At 49.3% G+C, this 16,751-nt stretch overlaps 1 protein-coding gene across 7 annotated transcripts in view; it reads right to left on the bottom strand.

Moving 5' to 3' along the window:
• The window catches only part of LOC140913990 (SRSF protein kinase 3-like), a 61,561-nt gene that overhangs the window by 30,717 nt on the left and 14,093 nt on the right, over positions 1–16,751 (bottom strand). For 2 of the 7 annotated variants that reach the window (XM_073350777.1, XM_073350771.1), the window contains exons 4-7: positions 7,079–7,273; positions 6,862–7,002; positions 6,586–6,694; positions 5,702–5,789 (exon numbers count right to left, since the gene is read on the bottom strand). In XM_073350777.1, coding sequence (XP_073206878.1) covers positions 5,702–5,789; positions 6,586–6,694; positions 6,862–6,907 — 243 coding nt within the window. In that variant the 5' untranslated portion in view covers positions 6,908–7,002; positions 7,079–7,273. Of the gene's footprint in view, positions 1–5,701; positions 5,790–6,585; positions 6,747–6,861; positions 7,003–7,078; positions 7,274–16,751 lie in introns of all 7 variants that reach the window. The other 5 variants (XM_073350772.1, XM_073350775.1, XM_073350774.1 and 2 more) reach the window with 3 other exon arrangements.

Below are 16,751 nucleotides of genomic sequence, written 5' to 3'. Positions count from 1 at the left end.
TGGTTTTGTGGTAACGAAGACCCCTCCAGGCAGGAGTGCAGCCCTCATGAGCCCGAGGAAGGCAAGGGACTTGGGGCCTTGGAACCAACCCTGGAGTTGGGGTATCTAGGCACCCAGCCATGCCAGAGAGAAGGCCAGGGGAGGCAAGGGAACACTCAGGCACGGCCTGAACAGGAGTGTGGACTCTGTCGGGCCAAGGGACATGTGTGGGAGACTTGCCCCTACCTGGGAGGGAGGTCCTAAAAACCCCAGGGAGGACCCGCAGGAACTCACAGCAGGGGTAAATGAACCCCCTCCAAAGGGCCAATATGTCCATCCGAGAAGAGGCCGGGGCTGGTTGAGCCTGGCGGCTCATTAAAGTGGGGAGGTGTGTCGCAGGGCAGAGGTGTAAAACCTTTGGATGCTCTGCTAAAGACCTGGCTTCCCCCTGTTTCCCTGTAGGGTGGCTGGGTACATGGGCCAAGACCCTTAGCTGGGAGCCCAGCTGCAGGCCCTAACGAGGGCAGGCTCAGTGTAATCTGCTGAGCCAAGTGGAACCAGCTGGGTTGCTGACTGGGAAGAAATATAAACCCAGGGAGGAGCTCGGGTGGGGACGCTAGCCAGGCAGGAGGATAGAGGCTCTGTCTCTGATGGCTGACACAAGTCTCAAAGGCCAGGGGACCCAGTGAAGGGTCGGAGCGGGGACCGGTGTTGGGGGAAATTGGGACTGTACAGCCACTGTAAATAAAAGAACACGGGTGAAGCACCTGCAAGAGGTGTCTGAGACCCTTTCTTTTGCCAGCCCAAGCACAGGGACAAGGGGAAGGAAACTTGTTCCGCCCTGTGACAGGGACATAATACCACTTTTCACACCACTTAGCTACAGGCTGTAACAATGCTGGGGTATTCCCAAGGGACTTAGCAGGCTCCAAAAGAGCTTCATTTATTGAGAGAGCCATTCTCCCCAGAGCTGAGGACTGGACGATATCCAGCAACTTATACATGTTCTTTTGCCCGTATTCAGCTTGGATCTCCGAGGTGGACGCTATATGCCTGAGAAGGTCCTGGTATGACAAAGTCCTCAGGCACCAGTGAGGAAGAATCCAGTATTGCAGAGTCACCCAGAGGGGAAGAAGAAGAGTGCAGGGCCAATGGAGGCTGTTGGGGACGGGGGCAGCTCCTACACAAGAGGTTCAGTCTGGACCAGCTCAGGAAGAATAACCTCTGACTGCACTTGCAATAGAAGTGGCTCATGGATAGAAACTCCTGCTTGACCTGGACTACATCAAACAGCAGGATCTCCCATACCAAGGCTCAACCCAAGGATTCCGTGGAGGCCAATGGAACAGGGGTAAAGCATTGGTGGCCAATAGGTTGTAGGCCAGGATCCCTATCCCTACTGCAAGAACAGTGCTGAACCTGGTACCACTGGTGATCCAAGGATCAATAACAGTGCTTCAAAAGGTGAGGGGGAAGTAGAAGTAGTCATCCCCACAACAGAACTTGAGGAGCCCTGGGAGTCATCTAGTGGAAATGGAGGAGCGCACCCCTGAGAGATCAAAAAAACTATCATCCTTGTCCAGAACCAAACAAAGAAATCATTGGTGCCAAGGATGCATGAGTGGTTGGTATCACGAGAGGCATCGCCCTTGTAGCTGGCACATGAGGGTCCTGAAAGCAAGTCAGTACTGAATCCAATGAAGGGGTCTGTAGCAAGGACAGCATCCATGTCAATGTGCCCCTCACTACCACAAAGGAAGATGGCTGCAACTCTGCTGTCCTAGCCCCGGAGGGTGCGTAATGCAGTGCCAACAAGTGATACAGCCAACAACCCCACCAGATGGCGCCAACAGTGCAGCAGAAGACGACAATGTAGAAGGCACAGCAACTGACAGCCCCTGAATTACAGGAGAAATTAGGAATGGAAAGGCAGAGCAGGTCTGATGCTGCCCGATATGCCAATGGTGTGGAGATGGCTGAAGGAAAAGGCCAGGCAGTGACCATCAAATCGTGGAAGTAAATGCATGGCTATGCAAGTGGTGTGAGCAAGAAGGCTTTGGCTTCTTTGACAACAAGCTGATATTCCAGGAATGAGGATTACTGTGCTGGGACGAGCTCCATCTACCAAATATTGGGAAGAGCATCTTTGGACATTGTCTGGCTAACTTGATGAGGAGAGCTTTAAACTAGGTCTTATGGGGGATGGTGACAAAAGTACAGCCAATGCACATCTAGGCTCAAGTAACGAAGAAAAGGGGAAGTGGCTAATTTCAGGAGAAGGATCTAGAAATCACGACTGCATTAAAAAGGAAAAAAGAAAAGCAACAGGGCAATCTGCAAAATATCTTTGATGCCTGTTTACAAATGCAAGGAGTATGGGGAACAATCAGGATGAACTGGAAATCACGGTATATGAAGAATATTATGACTTAATTGGCATCACAGAGACTTAGTGGGACAACTCCCACGATTGGTGTACCGCATTGAGGGATATAGCTTGTTCCGAAAGGATAGGTATGGGGAAAAAGGAGGTGGCGTTGTGCTGTACGTCAAGCATGTATACATTTTCTCCAAGATCCAAGGGGACGTGAGCAACAGACCCACTGAGAGTTTCTGGGTGAGGATAACAAGGGAAAAGAACAGTAGCAATGTTATGGTGAGGGTCCATTATAGACTACCAAATCAGGAAGAGGAAGTGGATGAGTCATTCCACAAGTAGGTAAGATTAGCTAACGCACATGAGCTAGTATTAATGGGGGATTTTAACTTCCCTGATATCTGTTGGAAGACTATTGCAGCAAAACATAATAAGTCCTGCAAATTCTTAGTGTGTGTAGGGGACAGCTTTCTGATTCAGAAAGCAGAGGAAACAACTAGGGGGTCATCCATTTTGCATCTGGTTTTGACCAACAGGGATGAATTAGTTGAGAACATAAAAGTGGTTGGGAATTTGGGAGGAAGTGATTGTGATTTGATAAAATTCAAGATTCTATGGAAAGGAGGACATGAAAACAGCAAAACAAGGACACTGGACCTCAGAGCTGAAATCTGCCTTTGACTCAGAGAAATAGTAGGCAAGGTCACATGGAAAGACCAATTAGGAAGAAAAGAAGTCAAAGGAGGCTGGCAGTTCTTAAAAGATGTAATACTAGAGGCTCAACATCTTGCAGAGGAAACACAAGAAAAGCCACAGGCGGCCAATCTGGCTGCACAAGGAGCTTTTTAGATATCTAAAACCCCAAAGGGATAAATACAGGAAATGGAAGGAGGGGCATGGAAGAGGATACAAAGGCAAAGCTACTCAATGACTACTTTGCATCAGTTGTCTCACAAAAAATAGAGTGTGACCAGATGATTCCACAGTTACCACAGACAATGAAGTTACCACAGACAATGAAGAGGAAGAGATGCAGATTGGGATGAGTAAAGAACATGTCAGAGATCTTCTGACCAATTTGAATGAATTAAAATCAGTGGAGCTGGATGCTATCAACCCAAGCGTACAGAAGGAATTAGCTGAAGAAATCACGGAGCCACTCATAGATGACAGGAAAGGTCCTGGAAGACTGGAGAAGAGCTAACATTGTGCCCATCTTTTAAAAAAGGGGGGGGAAAGGAGGAGCTGGGGAACTATAGACCAGTCAGTCTTACTTTGATACCTGGGAAGCTATGAGAACAATGTTTAAAACATTACATTTGTGAATACCTGAAGGACAGAGGGTGATCACCAGCAACCAGCATGGATTTACCAAGAACAAATCATGCCAAAAAAGCTTGATTTCCTTCTTTGACAGGGTAACTGGTTTGGTGAATAGGGGGAATGTGGTGGACATAATATACCTGGACATCAGCAAGGCTTTTGACACAGTCCCACATAACATTCTGATAAGTAAGCTGGAGAAAAGCAGGCTTAACAGAACTACCATTAATACATACATAATTAAACAACTGCAAACAAAAAGTAACTATTATTGGAATGTTGTTGGATTGGAGGGAGGTCTCAAGTGGAGTTCTAGAGGAATCTGTTCTGGGTCTAGTGTTGTCTAACATCTTTATTAATGACCTGGATGTAGATACAGAGAGCAGACTGATCAGGTTTGCAGATGACACAAAGCTGGTAGGGGGAGGTTGCCAATACTTTGGAGAATAGATCTAAAATTCAAAAGGATCTTGATAAATTGGAGAACTGGACTATAGACGACAAAATGAAATTCAACAAAGACAAATGTAAGGTGCTACACTTAGGGAAGAAAAATCAAATGTATAAATACAGAATGGGGGGAAACTGGCTTGGCAGTAGCACTGCTGAGAAGGATCTGGGAGTTGTGGTACATCAAAGCCTCAACATGAGTCAACAGTGCAATGCTGTTGTCAAAAAAAAAAAAAAAAAAAGCAAATGCAATTTTAGATTGCATTAACAGAGGCATAGCATGCAAGTCACGGGAGGCGATAGTATCGTTCTATTTAGCGCTGGTTAGATCTCAGCTGGAGTAGTGGTGTCCAACTTTGGTCACCAATGTATAAAAAGGACAGAGAAACTGGAAAGGATCCAGAGGAGAGCAACAAAGATGACCAAAGGGATGGAATGCAAGCCATATGAGCAAAGGAACTGGTTTAGTTTCGAAAAGAGGAAATTAAGGGAGGGGATCTGATAGTGGTCTTCAGATACTTGAAAGGCTGCCACAAAAAAGATGGAGAAAAGTTGTTCTCTTTTGCCACCAAGGGCAGGACAAGAAGCAATAGGTTCAAACCATAGCAGATTTAGATTAAAGCACAGAAAAAACTTCCTAACTATAAGGACAGTGGAACTGACTGCCTCGGGAGGTCGTGGAACCTCCTTCAGTGAAGGTTTCCAAAGGAGGCTGGATTGCCATCTGTCTTGGATGGTTTAACACAACAAATCCTGCACTTTGGCAGGGGGTTAGATTAGATGACCGTTGCCGTCCCTTCTAGCCCTACGGTTCTACATTGCTGATGCTGCCATTATCAATACCAGACTCAATAGACGTCCCATGGCCAAAACCAGACTGGCATCAGGAGTCCACAAGGAGCTGCTTGTTAGCACTTAAAAGGGCTGTTTGAACTCGTTGAAACCCTGGGTGAGGGGAAGATCAAATAAGGGCTCATCTGCAATACTACACCTCCCTGCCAGGCGACCACGCTGGGTCAGACTGGAATGGTGCCAGCACTACTAAGTCACATTAACAATCTACTATATACAATAAATTCCTAGAGAAATTGAGGAAAAAACATGTAAAGTAAAGCACCACAGAATGCTCAAACTCTAGCCACAGGGAGCGAGAAGGAAGTGAGACCGGTCAGGGTGCTGCTATCCTTAAATAGCTAGGGGAAGGGCAAGAGCCACAAGGCATGAGCACTGCCCATAGGTACTGTTAGGCAAAGTTCTCCAGCTTCAGTGCACTGGGCGCATGCCCATCTGAGTGGAATACATGTCTGCATGCACTCAGAGAAGAACAGAATGATCACTAAACATACCAGAAATAAACATACCCTGGGATGGGAGGCTGCTTCCGAAGCAAATGCTGGACCTGAGGCCCTTTTCTACATAGAGTTTGATGTGTTCTCCCTGGTGCCAGCCAGGCTCCCATCAAGCTGAGACCTGTTGGAGGAGTGGACTAGTACTGCAGAGCTCTGAAAACAGCTGCACTCCCTACAGTGCAGAAACCGAATGAGCCGACATGCTCCCTGGAAAGGTACATACACACTGGAGGAGAGAGATTTCATCCTGGGCAGCCTCAGCAAAGCTCTCCCCACCCTTGGCCACCTTCACAGCTACATGCCGCTTCTCTCTGTGAAAGGAATCACACCTGCAGACCAGTGCACAAAAGTTCTGTCCGCCCAGCTTCCCACCATACAGCCTGGAGGAGTCTCCATGTCTTTCCTTTCCCTGTAGTGACCCCCCAATGCCTGTGCTCTGTACTGAGAGAGGCTTCCCTAAACCTCTCCTCTGCCTCTAACACCCCCACCCTCATACCTTCTACATACAGCAGGGTGGAGACCTGTATTCATCTCCCTCTGGCAACTATTATTTTAATGTTAGAGCTCCATCGCCCTCTGGGAGCAGAAGAGGTCTGGCCAGGCTGAGACAGAGCACATTATAAATCAGAAAAGTAAATATAAAGAAAGACCTGTCCCCTTCAGAGCCAAATACAAATCCAGTAGGGTTTCCTGCAGGCACAGCTCAGCACCGCAGACTATAAAGCATTCCACCCACCAATGTCATCTCCCTTCTGTCTAACCTAGACTGTTTGCCTAGTGTCCAAGCACCAGCTCCCTTCCTAGAGATCCTTCCCCTCTGATTCTTGCTGTCAGAGTCACCCCCCACTCACTTCAACAGGGCCCTCTTGTAACTGGCTGCTTGGGAAATAATGCCTCACAGCTGAGCTAGCTCTGCTGATCCCCTCCCACCACCCCCCACATCCCTGCCTTCAGGGCAGGCTATTCCTCTGGGCTGTTCCTTCCTCTGCTCAGATAGAGAGGGTCAATTCCTCCCCTTTCCCCCCTGGATGGACTCTAAACTTCCCTTTACAGCCCCATTCTACAGAGTTCCCCTCCTTTTGGAATAGTCTCTATTGTGCTACTCACACCATGTCCTGGCACAACCAGACTGTAGAGAAGTAGCCAAAGCCCAGCTTGTGCACCACCTGGTATCTTCCACTGAATGTGTCTCCCTTCTGCACAGGGTAGTAGCCTCCTACAGACATGGATCACCAATAGCTCCATTAGTGGGACAGGTCTTCAAAACACTACCAAACAGAAAGAGGGACTGACCTCAACAATTCAGCCCAGAGTCTACAAATCTCCCAGGCTGAATTGCAAGGAGGTTTGGATACCAAACTGGTAACACTCGTTGGGACTCACCTGCACAGTACTCTGCAGGGTCCTCCTGGCATCCCCACTCCTCCATGCCAGAGGCTTGCTGCAGTCCTCAGGATGAGCTGGTGTGGGGAACAGGGATCTGACACTTGGAGCAGACACAGCACGATCTTCAGCATTTTACTCCTGTAAATAGAGTTATGTATGTGCATACCTGTTGGTATTTCAGCCAAGCACCCGTGCCTTCCCCTTTGCAGCTTACCTATTCTTCCTTTCGGATCTCATCTTTGATCCCTCTCCCCTCTACGTCCCTTCTTCCTTCCCCTATGTTTCCTCAGAATTGGACCTGGGTTATGAAAATTTCTGGCATTTCCTGAGGGATTAGATATTATTTTAAGATTTCAAAATAGGGACATTGAGATGACTCAGGCTGAGCAGAGCTCCTTGCTGGGTGCACCTAGAACAGAGAGAGGCAGGAGTCTCAGGTTTCTTGCTGCCTTGCTCGGATTTCCAGAGGATTAGTGGGGACTGAAGGAAAGGGCCAGGCATTCCCTCTGACAGGCTACAGTGCTGGCCTGGCCTCCTGCAGAGAGCACACAGATCCAGCTCAGCAGAGGGAGAGGGCAGGTCTCTAATGTGCGCACAGTCTAACTGAGCTGCAGATTCTCACATTCTATTTTAGTATTAAATATGCACTGGAAATGCCAGTACTCTGCAGCCCAGCCCAGGACAAAAGCTAATTGGCTATAACACAGATTATCTTGAAATAATGCTTCAAAACTCTGCGAGACCACTGGTTTTGGCACACTAGGAGTCAACCATTTTAAAAATAACACCCAACATAGCGATTCATGCTAAGGATTTGTCTGTGTAGTGGCCATCTGGCAATTTTCACTGACTTGAATCCTAACAAATGTGATATTAGTTAGCCTGATTAGATTATTAGTATGTTAGAAATACTGCCCTTAAATTCTGAGGAGTTAGTTGGTGAAACCTAAGGGCTAGTCTACACTTGAAATGTACTAGACTAGTAGGACTGTCCATATGAGAATTTATCTGGAATAACTATTTTAGAATAGTTATTCAAGAATAGCTATTCTGGTATTTCCAAGTGTAGACAAAGCAATAAGAGCATTTCCCCAGCAACTCTGGAATGGAATTGTGGCTTCTTCTGTCATTTTTGGTTCTTCAGCTAAGAGCATTTACCACATCCTGCTCTTCCTTTGTTAGCAACAAAGCTGCCCTTAAGGACCAAACCTTACAAGCTGTAGCTGCATTTCTGGTTGATGCTGCATGAGTGTGCGGTATGAGCAGATTCCCTGGCCTGTGGCTACACTTATGTAAAGGGAGTCTGGGACTGCAAAAGTCTCCATTGCTCTATTTTCCCCTGCTTGAGGCTGAAGCAAGGAAGAACAGGTTAGAATGCACCATGAAAAGGGACTGTGACTGCCTCTAACCCACTTCCCTTCTTAGTTCTGTTATTGAAGCATAATGCATTACCTCAAGCCTCTGTCTCTTTTTAGATGCAACGTTCCAGAAGTCCCCATCCTCCACTTGTCACTCTCTTGTAAATAACTTTCCATGACCAGATTCATACCAATGTAACACTGAAATCACTGGACTAATCCCCAGTTTGCACTGCGGTGAGTAGAGAACTGGGCCTGTTCAATCTACTGCCATGCCAGCAGAGCAGCACAGTGCCCTGCCATCTATCTCCTAACACTCTGATAGGGCATTAAAGAACAGCTACAAGAATGAGTTGACATCTGGAAACCGTGCCTTATAGATGAAGCTTCTCACATCTCACTATTTACATCACTAAAAAAAAAGGTTAAGAGGTACGCAATGCTCTAGTAACAAGTCCTACACAGGGTAGGTCAGGGGTGGCCAACCTGGGGCTCCGGAGCCACATGCGGCTCTTCAGAGGTTACTATGCGGCTCCTTGTACAGGCACCGACTCTGGGGCTGGAGCTACAGGCACCAACTCTCCAGTGTGCCAGGGGGTGCTCACTGCTCAACCCGTGGCTCTGCCATAGGCCTGGACCCACTCCACCCCTTCCCACTCTCCCCTGAGCCTGCCATACCCTCGCTCCTCCCCCTTCCTTCCACACCCCTGCCCCCCCAGCCTCCTGCATGCCACGAAACAGCTGATTGGGAGGTGTGGGGAAGGAGGGGGAGGCGCTGATCGACGGGGCTGCCTGTGGGCAGGAGGCGCTGGGAGCGGGGGCTGCTGATGTATTACTGTGGCTCTTGGCAATGTACATTGGTAAATTCTGGCTCCTTCTCAGGCTCAGGTTGGCTCCCCTGGGGTTGATGTTGCTGATAGTAATCTCTAATCTAGCAGAAAAAGGGATAACAAGATCCAGTGGTTGGAAGCTTTGAAACTAGTCAAATTCAGACCAGAAATAAAGATGCACATTTTTAATAGTGAGAGTATTTATCCATTGGAACACATCATCTAGGGATGTGGTGGCTTTTCCAGAACTCAAAGGGTTTAAATCTAGACTACATATCTTTTTACAAAGAGATGTTCTAACTCAACAGATGTTATGGGATCAATGCAGAAATCACTGCATGAGGTTTTCTATATTGTATTATGCAAAAGGTCAGATTGGATCAGGGGTGGGAAAACTACAGCCCGTGGGCCACATCCGACCCACCAGCCAATTTTATCCGGCCCTCGAGCTCCCAGTGGGGAGCAAGGTCTGGGGCTTGCCCTGCTCCCGCACTCCAGCTGGGGAGCAGGGTCAGGGGGCACGCCGCGCGTGCTGCAGCGCTGCGCAATTTCCAGAAGCAGCGGCATGTCCGCCCTCTGGCTCCTACACATAGGGGCAGCCAGGGGTCTTCGCACGCTGCCTCTGCCTCAAGCGCCACCCCCACAGCTCCCATTGGCCGGGAACTGCGGCCAATGGGAGCTGCAGGGGTGGCACCTGCGGACGGGGCAGCGCAAAGAGCCCCCTGGCCGCACCTCTGTGTAGGAGCTGGAGGGGGGCATGCTGCTGCTTCCAGGAGCTGCTTAAGGTAAGTGCCGCCCAGAGACTGCAACCCTGCTTCCCTCTAGGGCCCCAATCCCCTGCCCCAGCCCTGATCCCCCTCCCGCCCTTCAAATCCCTCCATCCTAGACTAGAGCATCCTCTTACACCCCAAACTTATCCCCAAGCCCACCCCAGAGCCTGCACTTCCAGCCGCAGCCCTCACCCCCCCGTACCCCAACCCCCTGCCCCAGCCCAGAGCCCCCTCCTGCACCCTGAATTCCTCATTTCTGGCCCCACCCTGGAGCCTGCACTGCCAGCCAGTGTCTTCACACCCTCCTGCACCCCAACCCCAATTTTGTGAGCATTCATTGCCCACCGTACAATTTCCAAACCCAGATGTGGCCCTTGGGACAAAAAGTTTGCCCACCCCTGGATTAGATGATTACATTGGTCCTTTCTAGTTTAAAAAAATAATCTACAAAAGGAGCAGCAGTGCTACATTGCTGGAGATGCTGTCCTGTACAATCCAACAAGCTCCATCTTCCAGTGTCCCAGAGTGGCTCTAGGGGCAAGCATCCCTCCTCTTGGGTTTGCGTCATCTCCAGGCACCCCTGTGAGGTACATGAAGATACCTGGCATACTCAGTTTTGGAAGACGGTTGTAGAGAATAAAGCAGTTGAACCCACAGAGAACAGTAGATTCTTCTCTCATGTGTGAAAGAGACATATGCCAGGACACAATTTGGGCAGGGCTTTCCAAGTAAGCATCCCTGCAACCCTTGGCACATGCAGCAAAAGCAGCCCTTGCAGATCTAAATACCATTGGTTCTTGACAGACTCACCATGTAGTAGCTCATGGAGGCAGAGCTCATGGCTCTACTTGAGACCTGGGGTGTACAGGAGCTCCTGGAAGTGTGATACTGAGAGCTTCTGCTTTCCTTTTTAGTCTGGTTTGGATGGGAGGGGTGTCCTTGAGCGGAGCAAGTTCCTCTGCACCACTGGAGGTATGTGGTGAGGAAAGGGACATGGGATCAGATCACAGCAAGGCCCTTGGAAACAGCACTGGCTTCAGAATAGACCTTGGACAGCTTGGGATAGGGTCATTTTACTGTACTCATAACTTTGCACCTGTTTTAAGTTTCCTGCTTCTAACTCTCTCCTAGTATCAGGTCTATCCAGCCACAAAGTAAATCCTTTGAAAGTTCCCTGGAGGCTATTTATAGATAGGGTGACCATATTTTCCAATGCTGAATACGGGACACCTGGTAAAATTACTCGTATTCAAGCGAGTTCAATGGCACTCAATCAGAACTATGCAGTACAAACGTTCAAATTAACATCAAGTTGACTGAGCCCCTGTTAAAAAGAAATACTGTGTAGTTGGATTCTTTTTATTTATCATCTTATCTTTAAGGCTTTAGGGTTCACATGGGGAGGGGTGACACACACACCGCTACCCTCCCCCACTTATACACATAGGGAGATGTCACACACACACACACCCCTCTCTCTCATGGGGGGGTGAGGGGGTGACCGACTGACCCTCTCCTTCCTGCTGGGAACACTCCACCCTCTATGCCTGTCTGGGCCCTGGGACGGACACGCCTCTCCTGCTACCTCGTGCCATGTCTTCCCGAGGAAACACAAGTGGGGAGGGGGCATGCAGGATCTCATGCCCCCGCTCTCCAGATTTCTGCTAGAGTGCACACCAGAATGTGGTCTGCAGCAGCCTTTTGGCACTGTGCAAGAGGGAAGGGATGAGAGCTGCTTCCAGCTTCAGGGGCGGCAGGGGGATAGGGGGAGGGAAGGAAGGAATGACCTGGCCCATGTCTTTGCAGGAAGCAGCTTGTCCCTTCCTGCCTGCACAGTGTCGAAAGGCAGCTAACACCTCCAGGCTGCTGCTGGCCACCGACATAGCCCAGCCACCTCCTGTCCCCTGGCTACAACACGGGCAGGAACGGGTTAAGCCCTAAGGATGCATCATGCACCAGGGAACCTGACTGCAGGAGTTTCAGCGAACCCAGCCAGAGAGGCGGCTCAGCAGGGGAGGGTGTCTAGGGGACAGAGCAGCCCCGCGCTCCCTGGCCCTGGACCTGGACCCGGGACAGGGAGGGGCAGGTGAAGAGGGTGCTAAGCCCCTGCCCTGGGGCCTGCTGCGGAGCCTGAAGATTCAGGGTGTGAACAGGCTGGAAATCGCACCTCCCCACCACTCCAGAGCTTAGCTGAGGCGGGGAGAGGCACATGCAGGGCTCTGCGCCTCCTGGCCAGCGCCCTGGGCCACAGGCTCTTGGGCTTTCCTGGGGCGCTAGCCCAGCCAGAGGCAGTGGGGGAAGGAAGGAGGCTGCCGGCCACGCTGCTGGTGAGCTGAGCACTCCAACAAGGGGCTGGTTTTCTGCACAGTGCTGGGAGCTGGACGAGCCCCACCAGGGGGATATGGAGGAGCAGTGGGGCTGCGGGGGTGAAGGAGCAAAACAGGGAGAGGACAGGAAGAGGGGGAACACATAAAGGGCCAATGGGTGGGCAGCAGAGGCGACATGTAACTGGCCACCGCTTGACGCCTACCCACACTCACCAGCCACCGCAGCTTGCAGCGTGTGGCCAGCACCGGCTGGAAATGGGACGGGCTGGGGGCAGGGCCCTGCTGGCTGAGAACCGGCACACAGCGGGGGCTGCACTGACTGACCAGCAGGGGGAGTAACCAGCCCTGCGCACTGCACCTTTGCCCAGCCACCAGCTTTGCACACCCACCCCAATCAGCAGCCACTTGACTCCCCTTCCCCTTGGCTGTGGGCGGGCAGCTGGCAAGCAGGGATCTGGCTGGCAGCAGGACCCACCAGTACCAATGGGTGGGTGGGTGGGGGGGAAAAACAGAAAATATGGGACAATTTGCCCATTTTTAAGAAAAAGTCAGAACACCTGCAGGAGGGCTTAAATAAGGGCTGTCCCTTTAAAAATGGGACGTCTGGTCACCGTATTTATAGAACAAAGTTTACAGCTTAGCTGAGATGGAAATACAAAATCTTTCCTGAACACTGATCAGCTCAACCCCAGGGGTCATAACGCACACAGCTCAACAGCAGTCCTAGTGCGCACGATGAGCAGCAGACAGGGCCTATTAGGTTGATGGCCTTTCTAGTAGGCCCCTCCCTGAGTTTTGTCTTGCCTCTCCTTTATCTGTGCAGGGTCAGCACTCTCCGGCATATGCAGCCCAGGAAACGTGAATGGAATTGCCTGTGCAATCACTACCGTTCATATCCCAGAATCACACTCCCATGAGCACTTATGTGCATGCACAAAAAGCTGGTTATGCAGAATTCCAGCAGTGGCTCTGCATCGTTTCTCTACCACACCTCCCTTTCAAGTTTTGCAGTACTTTTCCCCCTAGTGTACCAAGAGATTGCATTTTTAGATGTTCTGAAATACCTTGCAGCACTTTGCAGAAAAACCTTAGAAGGGGTTTAAAATTGCCATAAAATTCACTTCCTCCAATTGAAATAATTAGATTGGTAACCGTATCAGGACCCTTTGGGCTGCATAAAAGAGTAATTAGTTTTAAGATAAAGGCTTTAATTACGTAAAAATGAATGATCATTTAAATTTAGAAAATCCAACATGGCTGACCAAAATGGCAGATATAGGGTGAGGGTAGTGGAAGATACCATCTCTGAGAGATACAGTGTGAGGTAGCAGGAAATTACATTTCCTCTGACATACTAGGGAATTCCACCTCCGGTAGGGAATGACTCAGCAAAAAGCCCTAGAATCCAAGATGGCCTCGGGGAGGAGCTTAAAGACAATATCATCAGAGGATGATATACAGGTATGTTGGGAACACTGGGGCATGGCCACTAGGTAACTCGAGGGGATGGAAGACCACGAGTGTCGATGAAGCCCCCTCGCACTAGGCCCCGGTGTCCTTGGCCCCCCTCCTGCCTGGAGGCACTCGCAGCAGCTCTGCGTGCTAGGCCCAAGTGTCCTTGGCCCCCCCGCCTGGAGGCACACACAGCAGTTATGCTGAGAATCTGCAACAGTATGTTGCAGAGTCAGACTGCCTGAAACTAAGCAAGGCCAAACAGGGGAGATATGGAAGAACAATGCTGAATAAAGCAGCTTTATGTATAGTTTAACAAATGATACAGAGAATCAGGGAACTAGCTGGGAACTGGATTGGCTGGCTATATGGATACTTGGAGCAGCTTGCTATTGGATAAGTATGCTGGGAAAAAGGATGTATAAAAGCCTGTGTAACTTCCTGCTCTGTTGTACAGGATTTGAGATTCAAATCTCCCTGTACCTTTTTGAAGCTTCAAATAAACTTTTCTGCTTCTCCACCCCGTTGTGATTATTGGGTGTAGCACACCGGGTAACGAACCAACTCAAGCTGTTGTTCAGCCTCTCGGCACTGGGTGCCGGCAACAGGTACATGGGACGAGGAGGGACTTAAAGCTAACATCACAAGGGAGGGACTAGGGGAGGAGCTAGAAAGCTGATTGGCTGAAGGCTTGAACCATGACAGCGCACACACTAGATAAGGGCAGCAGCCAATAGGCTGAGCTTGTAATAATTGTTATGGATTCGGAGCTTAAAGGGCAGAAGCTGCAAAATACCTGCAAAGCAGCAGCAGCCACCTGCACGCAGCTTCAAGCAGCAAAAGAAGCAGCAGCAAGAGAACCCTGAGGTTGCCCTGGCAACAACGACCGTAAGCAACTCAGCCAGCAGGCTTCTCCAGCAGCAGCTACCAAACAGCCTCAGCAGCCAGCAGGCCTTCCATATCTGCCACCAGATGGCAGCATTTGCCTCTGCAGCTGCCTTTACCTCAATGGCAGTTGCCACTGCAGTAAGCAGCTCCCCCCAAAGCAGCCATCTGTACCAGAGCAGCAGATAACCATTATTCTCAAAACCAACGGACTCCCTGACAGAACAAAAAGAACAGGAGGACTTGTGGCACCTTAGAGACTAACAAATTTATTAGAGCATAAGCTTTTGTGGGCTACAGCTCACTTCATCGGATGCACAGAATGGAACATATAGTAAGAAGATAAATATATATACATTCAGAGAACGAGGAAGTTGCCACACAAACTGTAAGAGGCTAATTAATTAAGATGAGCTATTATCAGCAGGAGAAAAAAACTTTTGTAGTGATACTCAAGATGGCCCATTTAGACAGTTGACAAGAAGGTGTGAGGATACTTAACTTAGTGAAAAAGAAAAGGAGTACTTGTGGCACCTTAGAGACTAACCAATTTATTTGAGCATAAGCTGTAGCTCACGAAAGCTTATGCTCAAATAAATTGGTTAGTCTCTAAGGTGCCACAAGTACTCCTTTTCTTTTTGCGAATACAGACTAACACGGCTGCTACTCTGAAACCTGTGGCACCTTAGAGACTAACCAATTTATTTGAGCACAAGCTTTCGTGAGCTACAGCTCACTTCATCGGTTAGTCTCTAAGGTGCCACTAGTACTCCATTTCTTTTTGCGAATACAGACTAACACAGCTTGGCTTAATGGTGAAATCCTAGCGGATCTTAAACAAAAAAAAGAAGCTTACAAGAAGTGGAAGGTTGGACATATGACCAGGGAAGAGTATAAAAATATTGCTCGGGCATGTAGGAATGAAATCAGGAGGGCCAAATCGCACCTGGAGCTGCAGCTAGCAAGAGATGTCAAGAGTAACAAGAAGGGTTTCTTCAGGTATGTTGGCAACAAGAAGAAAGCCAAGAAAAGTATGGGCCCCTTACTGAATGAGGGAGGCAACCTAGTGACAGAGGATGTGGAAAAAGCTAATGTACTCAATGCTTTTTTTGCCTCTGTCTTCACTAACAAGGTCAGCTCCCAGACTGCTGCGCTGGGCAACACAGCATGGGGAGTAGATGGCCAGCCCTCTGTGGAGAAAGAAGTGGTTAGGGACTATTTAGAAAAGCTGGACGTGCACAAGTCCATGGGCCGGACGAGTTGCATCCGAGAGTGCTAAAGGAGTTGGCGGATATGATTGCAGAGCCATTGGCCATTATCTTTGAAAACTCGTGGCGAATGGGGGAAGTCCCAGATGACTGGAAAAAGGCTAATGTAGTGCCAATCTTTAAAAAAGGGAAGAAGGAGGATCCTGGGAACTACAGGCCAGTCAGCCTCACCTCAGCCCCCAGAAAAATCATGGAGCAGGTTCTCAAAGAATCAATCCTGAAGCACTTACATGAGAGGAAAGTGATCAGGAACAGTCAGCATGGATTCACCAAGGGAAGGTCATTCCTGACTAATCTAATCGCCTTCTATGATGAGATTACTGGTTCTGTGGATGAAGGGAAAGCAGTGGATGTATTGTTTCTTGACTTTAGCAAAGCTTTTGACACGGTCTCCCACAGTATTCTTGTCAGCAAGTTAAAGAAGTATGGGCTGGATGAATGCACAATAAGGTGGGTAGAAAGTTGGCTAGATTGTCAGGCTCAACGGGTAGTGATCAATGGCTCCATGTCTAGTTGGCAGCCGGTGTCAAGTGGAGTGCCCCAGGGGTCGGTCCTGGGGCCGGTTTTGTTCAATATCTTCATAAATGATCTGGAGGATGGTGTGGATTGCACTCTCAGCAAATTTGCAGATGATACTAAACTAGGAGGAGTGGTAGATACGCTGGAGGGCAGGGATAGGATACAGAGGGACCTAGACAAATTGGAGGATTGGGCCAAAAGAAATCTGATGAGGTTCAATAAGGATAAGTGCAGAGTCCTGCACTTAGGATGGAAGAACCCAATGCACTGCTACAGACTAGGGACCAAATGGCTAGGCAGCAGTTCTGCGGAAAAGGACCTAGGGGTGACAGTGAACGAGAAGCTGGATATGAGTCAGCAGTGTGCCCTTGTTGCCAAGAAGGCCAATGGCATTTTGGGATGTATAAGTTGGGGCATAGCGAGCAGATTGAGGGACGTGATCATCTCCCTCTATTCGGCATTGGTGAGGCCTCATCTG

This window comes from Lepidochelys kempii, chromosome 7 (genome assembly GCF_965140265.1).
Source record: "Lepidochelys kempii isolate rLepKem1 chromosome 7, rLepKem1.hap2, whole genome shotgun sequence".
In the NCBI taxonomy this organism is placed as follows: domain Eukaryota; kingdom Metazoa; phylum Chordata; order Testudines; family Cheloniidae; genus Lepidochelys; species Lepidochelys kempii.
This window is presented reverse-complemented; position numbering and strand designations above follow the sequence as displayed.